Source organism: Saccopteryx leptura, chromosome 2 (genome assembly GCF_036850995.1).
Source record: "Saccopteryx leptura isolate mSacLep1 chromosome 2, mSacLep1_pri_phased_curated, whole genome shotgun sequence".
NCBI classification, from domain to species: Eukaryota; Metazoa; Chordata; class Mammalia; order Chiroptera; family Emballonuridae; genus Saccopteryx; species Saccopteryx leptura.
Window position 1 is genome coordinate 40,769,294 of NC_089504.1, and position 13,228 is coordinate 40,782,521.

The 13,228-nt window shown below is 44.6% G+C and overlaps 1 protein-coding gene across 5 annotated transcripts in view; it reads right to left on the reverse strand.

Moving 5' to 3' along the window:
* DAPK1 (death associated protein kinase 1) overlaps positions 1 to 13,228 on the reverse strand; it is a 192,860-nt gene that overhangs the window by 48,842 nt on the left and 130,790 nt on the right. For all 5 annotated transcript variants that reach the window (XM_066367854.1, XM_066367853.1, XM_066367850.1 and 2 more), the window contains exons 4-12: positions 8,389 to 8,527; positions 6,505 to 6,634; positions 6,289 to 6,337; positions 6,175 to 6,201; positions 5,560 to 5,712; positions 4,820 to 4,865; positions 3,151 to 3,240; positions 2,547 to 2,639; positions 404 to 523 (exon numbers count right to left, since the gene is read on the reverse strand). In XM_066367854.1, coding sequence (XP_066223951.1) covers positions 404 to 523; positions 2,547 to 2,639; positions 3,151 to 3,240; positions 4,820 to 4,865; positions 5,560 to 5,712; positions 6,175 to 6,201; positions 6,289 to 6,337; positions 6,505 to 6,634; positions 8,389 to 8,527 — 847 coding nt within the window. The remainder of the gene's footprint in view (positions 1 to 403; positions 524 to 2,546; positions 2,640 to 3,150; positions 3,241 to 4,819; positions 4,866 to 5,559; positions 5,713 to 6,174; positions 6,202 to 6,288; positions 6,338 to 6,504; positions 6,635 to 8,388; positions 8,528 to 13,228) is intronic.

Genomic DNA, 13,228 nt, shown 5'->3' on the forward strand with positions numbered 1-13,228 from the left:
AGCCCAGACCATCCCTGCTGCCCCACACACTTTCCTAGGTCTCAACAGGCACAGAACAACTGCTGTGTAACAGGCATGGAATATAGAACAGCACCCCTCCTCTTCTGGACTCACAATCAAAGGTGACATTCTCATTTGCAGGATCAGTAAATTTAAAATTGCATGATTAGAGGTGTAATTGATGCATGTGAAATGGGCTTTCGTGAAGAAAGAGCCTGAATGCAAAAAGACCTTATTTCTAAGTCACTTCATTCTTTGAACAGAAGTGAGTTTTCCCACAGTACTGAGTTTGCAACTAGAAGGGCGAATAAAGAAGCAGATGGGGTCTTTCCACCTTGGACTTGGAGGTGTACAGTCACCATGACCACTTCCCTCTACTAGCCCTGATAGAACAACATCAGACCTTGTTGGGTTGATTAACATCATAGTTGGTCAAAGAGCCTAGGAGGTGCTGCAGGCCCGGGACATTGTCATCATTGATGGCATGGATGATGGCTTTCATCACAAAGGAGTCTTCCTCATCCTTGAGAGAGACAGCAAAGAGATTGTTATAATACATCTTCATGATCAGCAGGATACTGAGACGAATGAGAACCTTAGGTCTGGGGAGGAAGTCTTCCCAACTGTAGTTCTTATACGATCCTGGGTCTCTCTTCTACCTTAAACTTTTCTTGTAATAAATATTGTCGGGGACTGAAAAATCAACAGGGTTTTTAGAGTTATTTCTGGGGGACAGAGGTGTGGGGAACTGGCTGCTGCCCAACCCCCCACCTCGCTTGCAAAAAGCTAAGCCCTTCCCCACACCTCCATGTTAGCTGTGATGCTCATCCTTCCCCCCATGTTCCCCGGAAGGAAAGACTGGCTTCTTTGTGTATGTTAAGTATTGGTAGGTGTTTTTTTGCACTTGGTGGAATTCTTGAGTTGCCTTGGAAACTGTAATCAGAAAAGTCATTGATTTGCTAATGGACCGCTTTGCCCTATAAATAAAGGAGGATGGGTTTCTGGGCGCGGCCATGTTTTTCTCTGCTAGGAGGTATTTTCTGCTAGCAGCAATTGCAAAGCCCTCCCAAACCCATCTTTTATATTCTTTAATTCTTTAAGTCTTATTTTCTTAATTCTGCACCGTTCCCGCTGGGGACCTGAATATTATACTCGTCGCAGCTGGCGTATGACAAAATATAATTTCTCCCAATTGAATAATCATTCAGGATGATTTTAATGTATAATATTTAATCATTCTCATCATCTTACTTTTATATTTTCTTTAGTCCCACTGTCACCCTCACACAATTCCCAAATCCAGCCTTCCTCCTCTTCCTCTCCCTTCTTCTAACTTGCTTCTCTCCCACTTCTTTTTTCTTTTTAACATTTCCTATCTCTTTTTATTCTACAAGACTAGAGCTCTAGCCTCAGAGAAACTATTAACTTCAGGGGGAAAAAAGAGCTAGTGTCTGCTGATGTGTGATTCTGCCCTCGGAATCCCCGGGTCCCACTCAGGAAACACCGGCTATTCAGTTACAGGAGCAGCCTGGTTCCCACAGAATCACCCTTTCTGCCTTTCCTAGAGTCCCCTTTACCTCCCAGGTTAACAAAGCCCTCTTGTCTGATTGTCAGAGGAAAGTCTTATTGAACTCAACTACGGCTAGTCCTATCTGAAGAGTTAATCTGTGATTAGGTTTCAGTTTGGATTGAAGGAAAAAAATTATGAAGTTGTTCTCAAGGGCTTTGGACAGTCAATACAATGACAACAAAGCAAGTGGGTTTAGCATTCTGGTCTACCACAGACTACACCAGCAAACTCTACCGCATTTCCCCTGACTTTCTGTGTGTGTGTGTGTGTGTGTGTGCATGTGTGGTCCAAGAGGGTGCGTGTGTGTGTGCGCGCGCGCACATGTGTGTGTTGTGGTCCAAGAGGGTGTGTGTGTGTGTGTGTGTGTGTGTGTGTGTGTGTGATCCAAGAGTCCTCTAGATCAGTGGCAATAGAAGGCTCTCATTTTATTTCATAAAAATTAAAATGAGCTCTTCCCTCTTCTACTGGGCAGCCTCTCTTATCAGGAGGGAGGCTGCAGTGTTAGAGGCTGTGGGGTGGGAGTAGTGCCTATCAAAACACAAAGGAAAAGGATGAAAGAAGCAACAGAGTACTTCAAATCAGTCACCCAACTCCCTACCCTCAGAGGAGGAAGGACAGATCTGACAATTATATGACTTCAGTTTTTCTGAGTTGTTGAACAAACCAAACAACCTACGCCTGGCCTGTGGTGGCGCAGTGGATAAAGCGTCGACCTGGAAATGCTGAGGTCGCCGGTTCGAAACCCTGGGCTTGCCTGGTCAAGGCACATATGGGAGTTGATGCTTCTAGCTCCTCCCCCCCTTCTCTCTCTCTGTTTCTCCTCTCTCTCTTTCCCTCTGTCTCTCCCTCTCCTCTCTAAAATGAATAAATTAAAAACAAATTAAAAACAAATTAAAAAAAAAAAACCAAACAACCTAGACATTTTAAGTACACAGTGCTAAGAAAGAACCTCACCAAGACGAACAATTTTGCTTACCAGAGTATCATCGCTTCTGGCAACACTCATGTTACTTCTGGACAAGAATGACCTGGATAATCTTTGGCACAGTGATATCAAGCGAACAGATTGCTAAAAAAGAAAAAGAAAAAAAGAAAAAAAAAGGATATATAAAGATAGGGGGAGAGAAGGAGAGAGAGGTTATGTAACAATGCTCAAATTAGTGCAAATGGCAGTCTTTGAGCTGGCATTCACTGTTGACAGAATGTATCCTTCTTCAGGGACAGGCAACCCCAGGAGTAGGCTGGATCATATTTGCTTAAAGAATAATTCTACAAGTCAAGACAACAGGATATAGAGAAAGTCTCCTTCTGAATTTCATTATTAAACCACAGAACTAAATGTTCTACATTCTTCCCCCTCAATATTTTGTCCTTTACTCTTTGAGGAATTAGATCTATCCCTAGCAAAACCCTTGGGTGTCCCCCCTCAGAGGAGCATGGGATGCAAGGGTCTTGCCCTGTGTCCTTGGTCCCAGGCAGGCTGGTCATGGTAGACAATGTGACTATCAAAACTCATACAATTGTTGGAATTGAACAGGAAATAGAATTAGTAAAAATCCCTCCATATCAAATAATCTTACTTTCCATTTTTTCCGGGCTGCGAACTTCTTGAATTTCTCCATGTTTACTGCTGATGCTTTTCTGCTTAGAGCTTGTTGGGTATCTTTAGGCTAAAATGAAAGTCCCAAGAAAAAATTTAGAGCTCTCAAATTACAAAAATGTGTTACAAGACAAATTTTTGAAACCTCTTACTATTTGGGAAGCTTGCTTACACATTCACCTTCCTAGAATAACAAGTTGAGATAATAGAAACAAGATCTAGGAACCCAGTCTACAGAGGTTAGCTCTTGTGGCTCAGGGTTTGCTAAGACTGGATCTTGGGGAAAAGCTGAAAAGTTGCGCTTGGGCTAAGGTGAATTACAACTTTCCATAAGAGAGTTTGGGAATAGCAAGATGCATTGTGAGGCCATATTATGAGGCATTTGAATCTGAATATCATCCAGTAATTTAGAGCTGGGAGGGACCTCAGAAGTCACTGAATTCAGCCTGCCTGACAGCATTAGAATGCCTTCTACTTCACCTTTTCAGGAAACCAGAAGCTCTACTTCTAAAAGAAAGAGACATCACTGCCTTCTAGGGGAGCCCAGGCAACTGCTGGGACCCTGTACAGGCAAAGGGTTCTCCAGCTGCCTCAAACCTGCTTTTAAAATGCAAGTCACTCGAGTCACTGAATCAAAATCTGCATATTGGTCCCATAATCTTATTTTGTAACTGTCATGTTCCCCCACGATTAGCCCTTTCTGTTCTAGCCGAACACACTTCAGGTCTTTTTTTTTTTTTTTTAATTTCTTTGAACCCAGCTGATGCCAGGGAGCAAGCTTTCAAATGCTCTGGAGAATGAGAGCTTCAGTTTCTTTTACACATCTGAAATTAAGGTGGGAATGTAAGGAAGTGTATATGGTGATGGGCCAAAGCAAGGTGGAGACTGGATTACCGGATAGTCATAAGATTATGTGCTTTCTTGAGGTTGGTTTCCCCTTATGTCAGAGGTGTGTTAACACAGATGCACAGAAACAATGGACAGGGCTTGCTTAAGGCAAAGAGAAACCTTGCACTAAAGAAGTTATATGCCTGGGGCATGACTACCCACACGATCTGCCCATTTAGGACTTTATAATCAGATTACCCTGTGAGGTTCCTTTCCATGGGACCTCTTTCTTTCATCCATGGCGACTTCAATTCTTTAATCTAAATGCCAACAGGTGTCAGGCAGGTAAGGCAATGGTGGGATATGCAAGGGAGGGGCCATATACCGGCACAAAGGCAGCTGGCTGTGCCAAGTCTCTGGACTCGTGGAACGAGTCTCAGTTTTGGTATATCTTCAAATTTGTCAAAAGCAGTTGAAGATCCAGATTTGATATGATATTTAAATGCTGGAGATTAATTCAAAAGAATTAAAAATATATTGTTTGGGCCAATATCCCACAGGTCAAACCAGATGTGGCTGTTGAGTAGACTGGACCTTCAGCTCCGTTTATAATCCTGCATTATGATAGCTCTCTCCTTCCCACCTCTGTTATGAGCATGCTCTCGTCTGCTGGTTGTGGTCAAACATGGCACAAACAGCAAACACAATACTCCAGAGGTACCTGTGGTTAGAACCCACAGTAACTAGGAATAGCCTAGAACAAATAAATTTCAGGATGCTCTTTAATACCCAGACCAATCACAATATGCAACTTAACTTACTTTGATCCAGGGATGCTGCAAACTATCTTGAATTGTCATTCTTTTCCTTTGTGGTGAGAGGGGAAAGAAAAAAAAAAAATGCTGTGACCACAGAAGCAATCACTAAGGTTGTTCCTATGCCGGCCAGGCCTATAAAACAAATGTTCTAGAAATACAGTTTGGGGCCTGGTTTGTGGACAGAAGCTGAAAACAATGTCAGTCTTTGTATGATTATTTCACTGTGCCTGCAGGACCCACCGAGCAGGCACAAAGGACTTTGACTACATTTTCTGAGGTGTTTTACATGGCACGCTTCCCAACCCCTCCCCCCCTTTTTTTTAAGTGAGAGGAGGGGAGATAGAGAGACTCCCACATGTGCCCTGACCAGGATCTACCAGGCAACCTCCCTCTGAGGTTGATGCTCCAATCAACTGAGCTATCCCCAATGCCAGAGGCTGATGATGCTCTGACCAGCCGAGCCCCTGGCTGTGGAAGGAGAAAAGGGAGAGGAGAGGGAGGGAGAGGAAGAGAAGCAGATGGGCGCTTCTCCTATGTGCCCTGACCAAGGATCGAACCCAGAAATTCTGCACACCGGGCTGATGCTCTATCCACTGAGCAAACCAAGCGGGGCCAAGCATAGTTCTCTTTTTGAGAGCAAACAACCAGGGTCTCAGAAGCCTGGCCACCATGCACAGGACACGGCTAACCCTTGTCTAGCTGAGGCCACAACTGAGTACCTTTTGGGAATAATGGACACTCACTTTGGATCCTTGACGAGCAGTCTTCTTATGAAATCTTTGGCTAGGGCACTGGTATTACTGAAATATTCTTCCTCAAATTCGTAGTTGACGGCAGATACATTTGCTAAAGTTTCTTGCTTAGTATCTCCAAGGAATGGCGAGGCCCCACTCAGGCTGTTAATAAAGTGGGGCACAGAACACATACAGTTACTTCTCAGGTTGTCATTTCGTCCCCATAATGTCTGATAAGGGGGGTGAGAAGATCATAATCTGATGCTCCCATTACATATTATGGGGCATTTAATTGCCACACACAAAAGCTTCAGCTTAATGCAAAGGATGCATTTAAAAAGTTAATTTGGTACAGCATCTAGTAGTTAAAATAAAACCTTTCCTATTTTCTCAGTGATGGACAGACATGCTTTCTTCCAGTGATTATGTTGCGGTTTCTGATGACTCATTTAGAATTAGGAGAAAAATGTTTAATTAGTATAAACTAAACGTGTTCTGGGGGTGTAAAATGAATGTTTACATAAAAAATGTGCAGAAGATGAAGGGATCAACATGAGTGATTAATAAAACATGTGGTCTCAGAGAAAGAGGGAAAGATTATGAGTTGTGGATTCTAGTACTTACAGAATATAGGTGATCACCCCAATACTCCTAGACACAAAATAGAGACAAAAATAAATGTTAGAAGAATAATAAATTAAATAAAATAGATGACAACATCGAGGGTGAGGGACTTACCACATATCTGCCTCAAGACCAAGAGGTTCATAGTTGACTATCTCAGGAGCTAAGAGAAAATAAATACACATTAGTTTTAGGAGAAAGCAAACCAACAGATATCATCTTTATGTATAAACCAGAAACATGCACCAGAGAAATAATGCTATAGCAAGGGAAATTTTGCCAACATAATGTTTATGAGAAATAAATAACCATAGAAGCAAAGAAACTTACCAACAAATTCTGGTGTCCCAAATATGTTTTTGAATTCATTTCCAAAGTCAATTTTATGGGCCAATCCAAAGTCAATGATCTTGATCCGAGGTTTGGGAACATTTCTATCCAAAAGCATTATGTTTTCAGGCTTAAAAAAGGAGAGAAATAGTAAAGCAATCTTCATAGAAGTGGTGTTCATCATAACCCAAAGATAGGAAAAAAAACCAATGTCCACCAACATAGGAATGGATAAAGAAAACGTGGCATACAATATAATATAATGAAATATTATTCAGCCTAAGGAAGTAAATTCTGAAACACGTTACAGTATGGAAGACACTTAAGACATTATGTTAACTGAAATAAGCCAGACTAGAAAAGGATGAATATTGTATGATCCCACTTATATGAAGTACCTGGAATGGGCCAGTTCACAGAGACCAAAGAGAATGGCAGTTGCGAGAAGATGGGGGTGTTGGGGGGGATGGGGAGATCCTGTTTAATGGACACATAGCTTCAGTGTGGGAAGATCAGTAAGTTCTAGAAATGGATGGTGCTTGATGATTGCACAACAATGTGAATATACTGATGCGAGTGAACTGCATACTTAAAAATGGTTAGATTGTTAAATTGTATGTTATCTTTATTATACCTCAATAAAAAAATTAGCAGCTATGATATATTATGCTGGGGACAAGGTCGCTGAATAGTTCTTCCTCTCCCCTGAAAATACCAACTGAAAAATAGGCTTAAAGGGTACATGTAAGAGAATACCAGGGAAAATGTTTTGGTATAGGTTCTCCAGACCTGTGACAGGGACTTGGATACAAGTGGCTTATATGGGAGCCATTTGGTAGAGGAGTGGGGAGACAGGAAGTGGAAGGAAGCTGAAACAAGCTGTCTTATCCAGAGATGGGAGTGACTCGAGTGTAATCTCTTTGAGGAACTTGGGGACAAAGAGCAGCACTCAGAGTTTTCTAACTGAAGCAGGAGGGAGTTAGGGTGTTTATCGACCTCCCCCCACCCTCCATCGCTAAGAGGTGTTTCTGTGGGCACTTATTCTTTGGCATTTCCAGCTCCCAGGGCCAGAAGTCAGATGTCGGGCAGACAGCCATGGGTGTCTCCAACAGCAGTCTTTGGGGTTATGTGTTAGTGATTGTTGGGGGGATCCAGATGGAATCTTAACAGCTTTGCTACAATAAGTATGAAAAAACTCCTTCTTCTTCTAAAGTCCTATTCTAGCTCCAATGACCTGAATCATTTACATGGCAATCAATCACACGCTGCTTGGTGACAATCTTTTCACTGCCTTGGATTGTACTCTGAATCTTAACATTGTCACTTCCTGTTGCTTATGGGTGTCTACTTTCCCAAAGAGACCATAACTTCTGTGACAGTTGGAAGTATGACATTATTTCCCATAATGACCTGCCTGCCGCCAGGCATGACCCCACTTAGCCGGTTTCAGAGTTTGACTTGATTGATTGCAGGCCACAGGGTCAGACCCATAAGCCTTTGCATCAGGAGGACGTGTAGAGAGCAAGGCACCTTCTATCTCACATGCCCTGCAGCCACACGGGGAGGGGAACTGGAAAGCCAGTGGGCACTACAGGTTGAAAATGTCCCATCATCAATAGTAGCTCCCTTGCTTAAACACCTGGCTGGTAAGATCCCTGGTTCTTCCTCAGGGATTCTCAAATGTAATCATTAATCGTAAGATTCTAATCCAAAAAAATGTTAGGACTCTCTGTAGGAGGCAAGCATTACACACTTGCTGATTTACACTGGTAATTCCATTTGTTAAACCCAAAGGAAGGACACTGCCTGCCTCAATGTTTCTTAGCAAACAACCAATGCTGTGGATTCCATCAGCTTCTATCTGGTTGACACTCAGTCACGTACCTTAAGATCAAAGTGGGCAATCTGAAGAGAGTGCAGGTAGTAAACTCCATTAAGGATTTGTTTGAGAAATTCGGTTGCTTCCTCTTCAGTCAAAGATTCCTTTTCGGCTAAGAAGTCAAACAGCTCACCGCCTGCAACTCTGGAAACCAGGAAGCGGAGGTTACTGCTGACCACTGTTTCATACCGATCCGTTCTCTCAGAGACTGTTGGGCACTCAAACTTCAGGCAAGAGAACAGCATGAGGATGTGCTAAGCATGGAATCAGAGCGCTCTGTGCTTCTCATCACTGGAAGAGAAAGCCGCATTCAGGTACATTTGTGCTTGAAAGCACTTGGGTACCATTTTCCTAATGGTGTTATGTTCACAAATGAGGGGAGGAAGCGGAAAGTGATGGGGGAAACAATGAATGTATCCTTAAAATGTTTTTTTTTAATTTATTCATTTTTTAGGAAGGGGGAGGAGAGAGAGAGAGAGAGAGAGAGAGAGAGAGAGAGAGGCAGGGGAGGAGTAGGAAGCGTCAACTCCCCTATGTGAGTTGACCAGGCAAGCCCAAGGTTTCAAACCGACAATGTATCCTTAAAATGTTTTAATTAAACATATTTGGAGGTGAAGTTTTAATTCACTAAGAAGCAAATGTACAACCTAATTTTGTACAGAATTTATTAAAAACACATCTTCCTAGCTCAATCAGAGAGTACCTGGAAAATTCATATTCTGCATGCTAACCAAATTTTTAAAACCCCAAATCACAATATATGGCCTGACAAGAATTTTTTCTTTTGTACTTGTTTATATGCAAATCCCTATATATTTATAAATATCATATTTACTAATGAATTTAACAAATACCCTAACCAATAAGAATAAACTTACACAAAGTTGAAATGCACACCATTGTTGGGGACTTATTGAGTCAGTGTCTCTGGCCAGACTGGACATTCCTGAAGGGCAGAGGCCAACCCTCGCTGTCCCCTACCTCCCTGGAGAGTGCCAGCCACACAGCAGGAGCTCCAAACTTTTATATCAAGTGGATAAATGAACATACTCCCCTGATTCATGGCAAATAACAGGGAACTTTTAATAAGAGTTTTTATAAGTTAATGTTTATCATTTAACCATACATTCACAACATAACAATTAACTGCAATTATGCACATAACTGCTGTGTTCATTATCTTCCTTTTGGCAAGACAGCTCCATAAACATACCTACATCTACAACTGGTGCTTGTGAGTTTAAACAGTGATGACAAAAAAATAAAAATTAAGAAAAGCAGTTGTTTTTCTTAAGAAAAGTTTCAGGTTGCTCCCCTCCATCCTCCAAAGTCTGTGCCTTTCATAGCCTGGGCCAGGGTCCGTGGGCTCAGAATTGCTTGGGGTATCTGAACAATGCAGAATCTGGCCTTCAGTTGCAAACTGCTGCCTGCGAATTTCTAAGAGTGGGGATCAGGGAGACCAAGAGTGAGGATCAGGGGGATGAGGAGCATTTTAAACAAGCACCCTGGGTGACCCTTAACTAAAAATCGAGGACCCTTTTTCAAAGTCTTAATTACCTGCCTCCATGGCAAGGCCTCCCTCTACTATTTAACTTTAGGATGTTTACCCAGAGGGCGAGGTGACTCCTCCACCCCTGGGACCCAAGCAGAGGGCTCTCTGCATTGTGTCATAGAGCCAGAGCCAGCCAGGAAGGCCAGTGACACTCCCCAGGTGGCGGCCTTCCTGTCCTGGGCTCCTCGGCCCTGGGCCTCCTCCTCCTCACGGGGCATGTGCCCAGCCCTGGCTCCCCCTCAACTCCGTGAACCCTCCACTTCTCACTTTTCTATGTTCGCATTCCTCTTAAAACCAACAAGAGCAGAGAGGGAATCCTTCAACTATAAGGAACAAAAAGGAGGAAAAACAGAGAACTGTCAACCAACCAACGCTGAGAAAGAGGCTGCATGGTCAGTGTGCTTCTGCGCTCGCTGGCGTTGGTCGCCACTACGCAGGGTGAGGCCACCGCTCAGGGTGACCACGGCATGGCGGCTGCACACGGTGGTCTGGCCCGGCACCTCTGGCTCAAATCTTAATTCTGTAGCCAGAAGAAGGTTATGCCTTCTCTCTGAGCCTCATATTCTCACCAAACAGGAATAGGACCTATTAATTTCAGGGTTTTAAGGATTAAAGATAATAATACATACACACAAAGTAACTGGCAGGCGGTGTGGTGGGAGGGTGAGGCCCAGGAAGTAGAACTGGTCCCATTACAGAGAAAGGAACCCCTTTCCTACAGAATGCCGTGCCCCTCCCCCAGGCAGGCTCCAGCCGGAAGGGAGGCCTCTGTTCCTCTCTTTTTTGACTGGGGTGGCCCCGGCCTGCCTCCCAGTCAGTCTCCTTGTGCTGAGCAAGTCAACTCCAGCAGGGCTTGCTGACCACAGAAGTGAGAACTGGAGCCAAGCCCGGAGCCCCGGGCGAGGGAGCCGCCTGCAGAGGGGCAGCGCCAGATCAGGACCGACGGAGGCACGGCTCAGCCCGGAGCCCCGGAGCCCCGGGTGAGGGAGCCGCCTGCAGAGGGGCAGCGCCAGATCAGGACCGACGGAGGCACGGCTCAGCCCGGAGCCCCGGAGCCCCGGGCGAGGGAGCCGCCTGCAGAGGGGCAGCGCCAGATCAGGACCGACGGAGGCACGGCTCAGCTCCGGTGTCTCCCCCCACCCTGCTCGAGGTCCTGCTCCGGCCTCATGCTGTCCACGATGAGGCCCACACCATCTCTAGTCCAGGAGGCCAGATCATTCAGCTAGACATCAGGAGGGTTAGGGGAGCCCCCATCTCAGTGAGCCCAGACCCACCACCGGTTTCCTGCTGCGTGAGCCCTGTGCACACAGGCATCCTCCTTCACACCAATACAGGAAGGCAGGTGTTTCAGCCATAAAATCTCTTAAGTCATTAATCCCAGTAGTTGAAAATAGGTGATTTCAGCTAAGGTTTGAGAGCATGACAAGCACCATTTGATCATTTACTCCCTGTTTAGCTGTACCCTTACCCCAAACCTGAGAAGGGAGAAAGTGACCTGAAGGTTCTTTTTCACATAGAAGCTCAGAACCAGAACTCAAATGCTTACAGTATCGTTGCTGCCGAGCCACGTAATGTTAACAAGGGGATCAGTCAAACGTTGGCACTTCGGTCTTTGTTCCACGTTTTACATTTTGTTTAAGAAGGAAGATTGATGGAGAGAGAGAGATGAGCAATCTGTTCGGCAAATTTAGAAAGTAAGTCTAACCTCCTGTAGTAGGTCTTTGAGTCAGTGTTTTAAATTACAGTATTATCATAGAAATTATGTGAAATGAATGCTAATAAGCAGTGGCTGTTTTTGCCAAGAGAACTGGAAAATATGAAGGTTCCCTCTCCTCCCGTTCCCTCCCCTCCCACCAGTGCCTCCCCTAAAAGCGATCCCTAACGGAATGCAATTAGGACACATTACAGCTTTAAAAACAAAGTGGGTTTCAGAGTGACATAACAAAATTACCACAGGACTCCAATTTCTAAAATAAAACAGTGTTTGGGGTTCCTACCGTATGGTAGGAATCGTGTCAGACATACTAGGACTTGATTATGGGCTGGGTCTGGTCATCACCTACAAGGCAGGAGCTTCCTGGCTATGAACTAACTATACTTGAGCCATTTCAAGGCAAACATGATGGGAGGCAACGGAGCAATCCAGGAAGCCAGGATGGCCTCCCAGGGCACATTCTCGCGAGGGTCCTGGCCTGCTAGGACACTGAGCCCTCGGAGGCAACACAGTAACTGGATTGGATGGGCTTCAGCACAGAGACTCCCCCCTCCCCCCCCATGCTGGCTCTGGCCTCAGGTTGTGGGTGACTGAAGAGAAATTATGGAGGTCACATCACTTCTCTGGACCTCAACTTTGCTTTCTGTAAAATAAAAGAGTTGAAGAACTGGGTCAAGTAACTTTCTAAATAACCTTAGTGTACGTAACAATAATTTGGGGAAATTTGGTAAAAATGTAGTTCCTTAGACTCTACTTACTGAGGTTCTAATTCAGCAAGTGGGACCTCAGAATCTGCATTTTAACAAGTCACTCAGGGGAGCCTGTGGCTGTGAGAAGCTGATCTCTCAGGGGGGGATCATTTAAGGTCATATAGGGGTGGGGTGAAGGAGTTATGTAGAATGGGACACTTGAATTCATGTTAACATAATAAATTAAAGTTAATTAAAAAATTTAAAAAATAAAATGAAAATAATTTAAATTATATATATATAAAAAAAGATCATATAAGATCATATCAGGCCATGTGTGGATGTGGCAGATCTATTGCTATGCTTCCACCGAGTTGACCTTTTCCTCCTGATTGCAGAGCTCATCGGTACTTCACAGCTCCCTGGAGTCCAGGACTAGTTCTAGCCACTGGAATGGGAACCATAATGACGTGTACCACTTTCAGGCTTGGCTCCTAAGTACCCGCACAACCTCCCACTCTTTCTCCCCACTCCTGAAACACCCGCACAATCTCCCACTCTCTCTCTCTGCCCCTGAAACTCCCGCACAATGTCCCACTCTCTCTCTCTGCCCCTGAAACACCCGCACAATCTCCCACTCTCTCTCTGCCCCTGAAACACCCGCACAATCTCCCACTCTCTCTCTGCTCCTGAAACACCCGCACAATGTCCCACTCTCTCTCTCTCTGCTCCTGAAACACCCGCACAATCTCCCACTCTCTCTCTCTCTGCCCCTGAAACTCCCGCACAATGTCCCACTCTCTCTCTCTGCCCCTGAAACACCCGCACAATCTCCCACTCTCTCTGCTCCTGAAACACCCGCACAATGTCCCACTCTCTCTCTCTCTGCT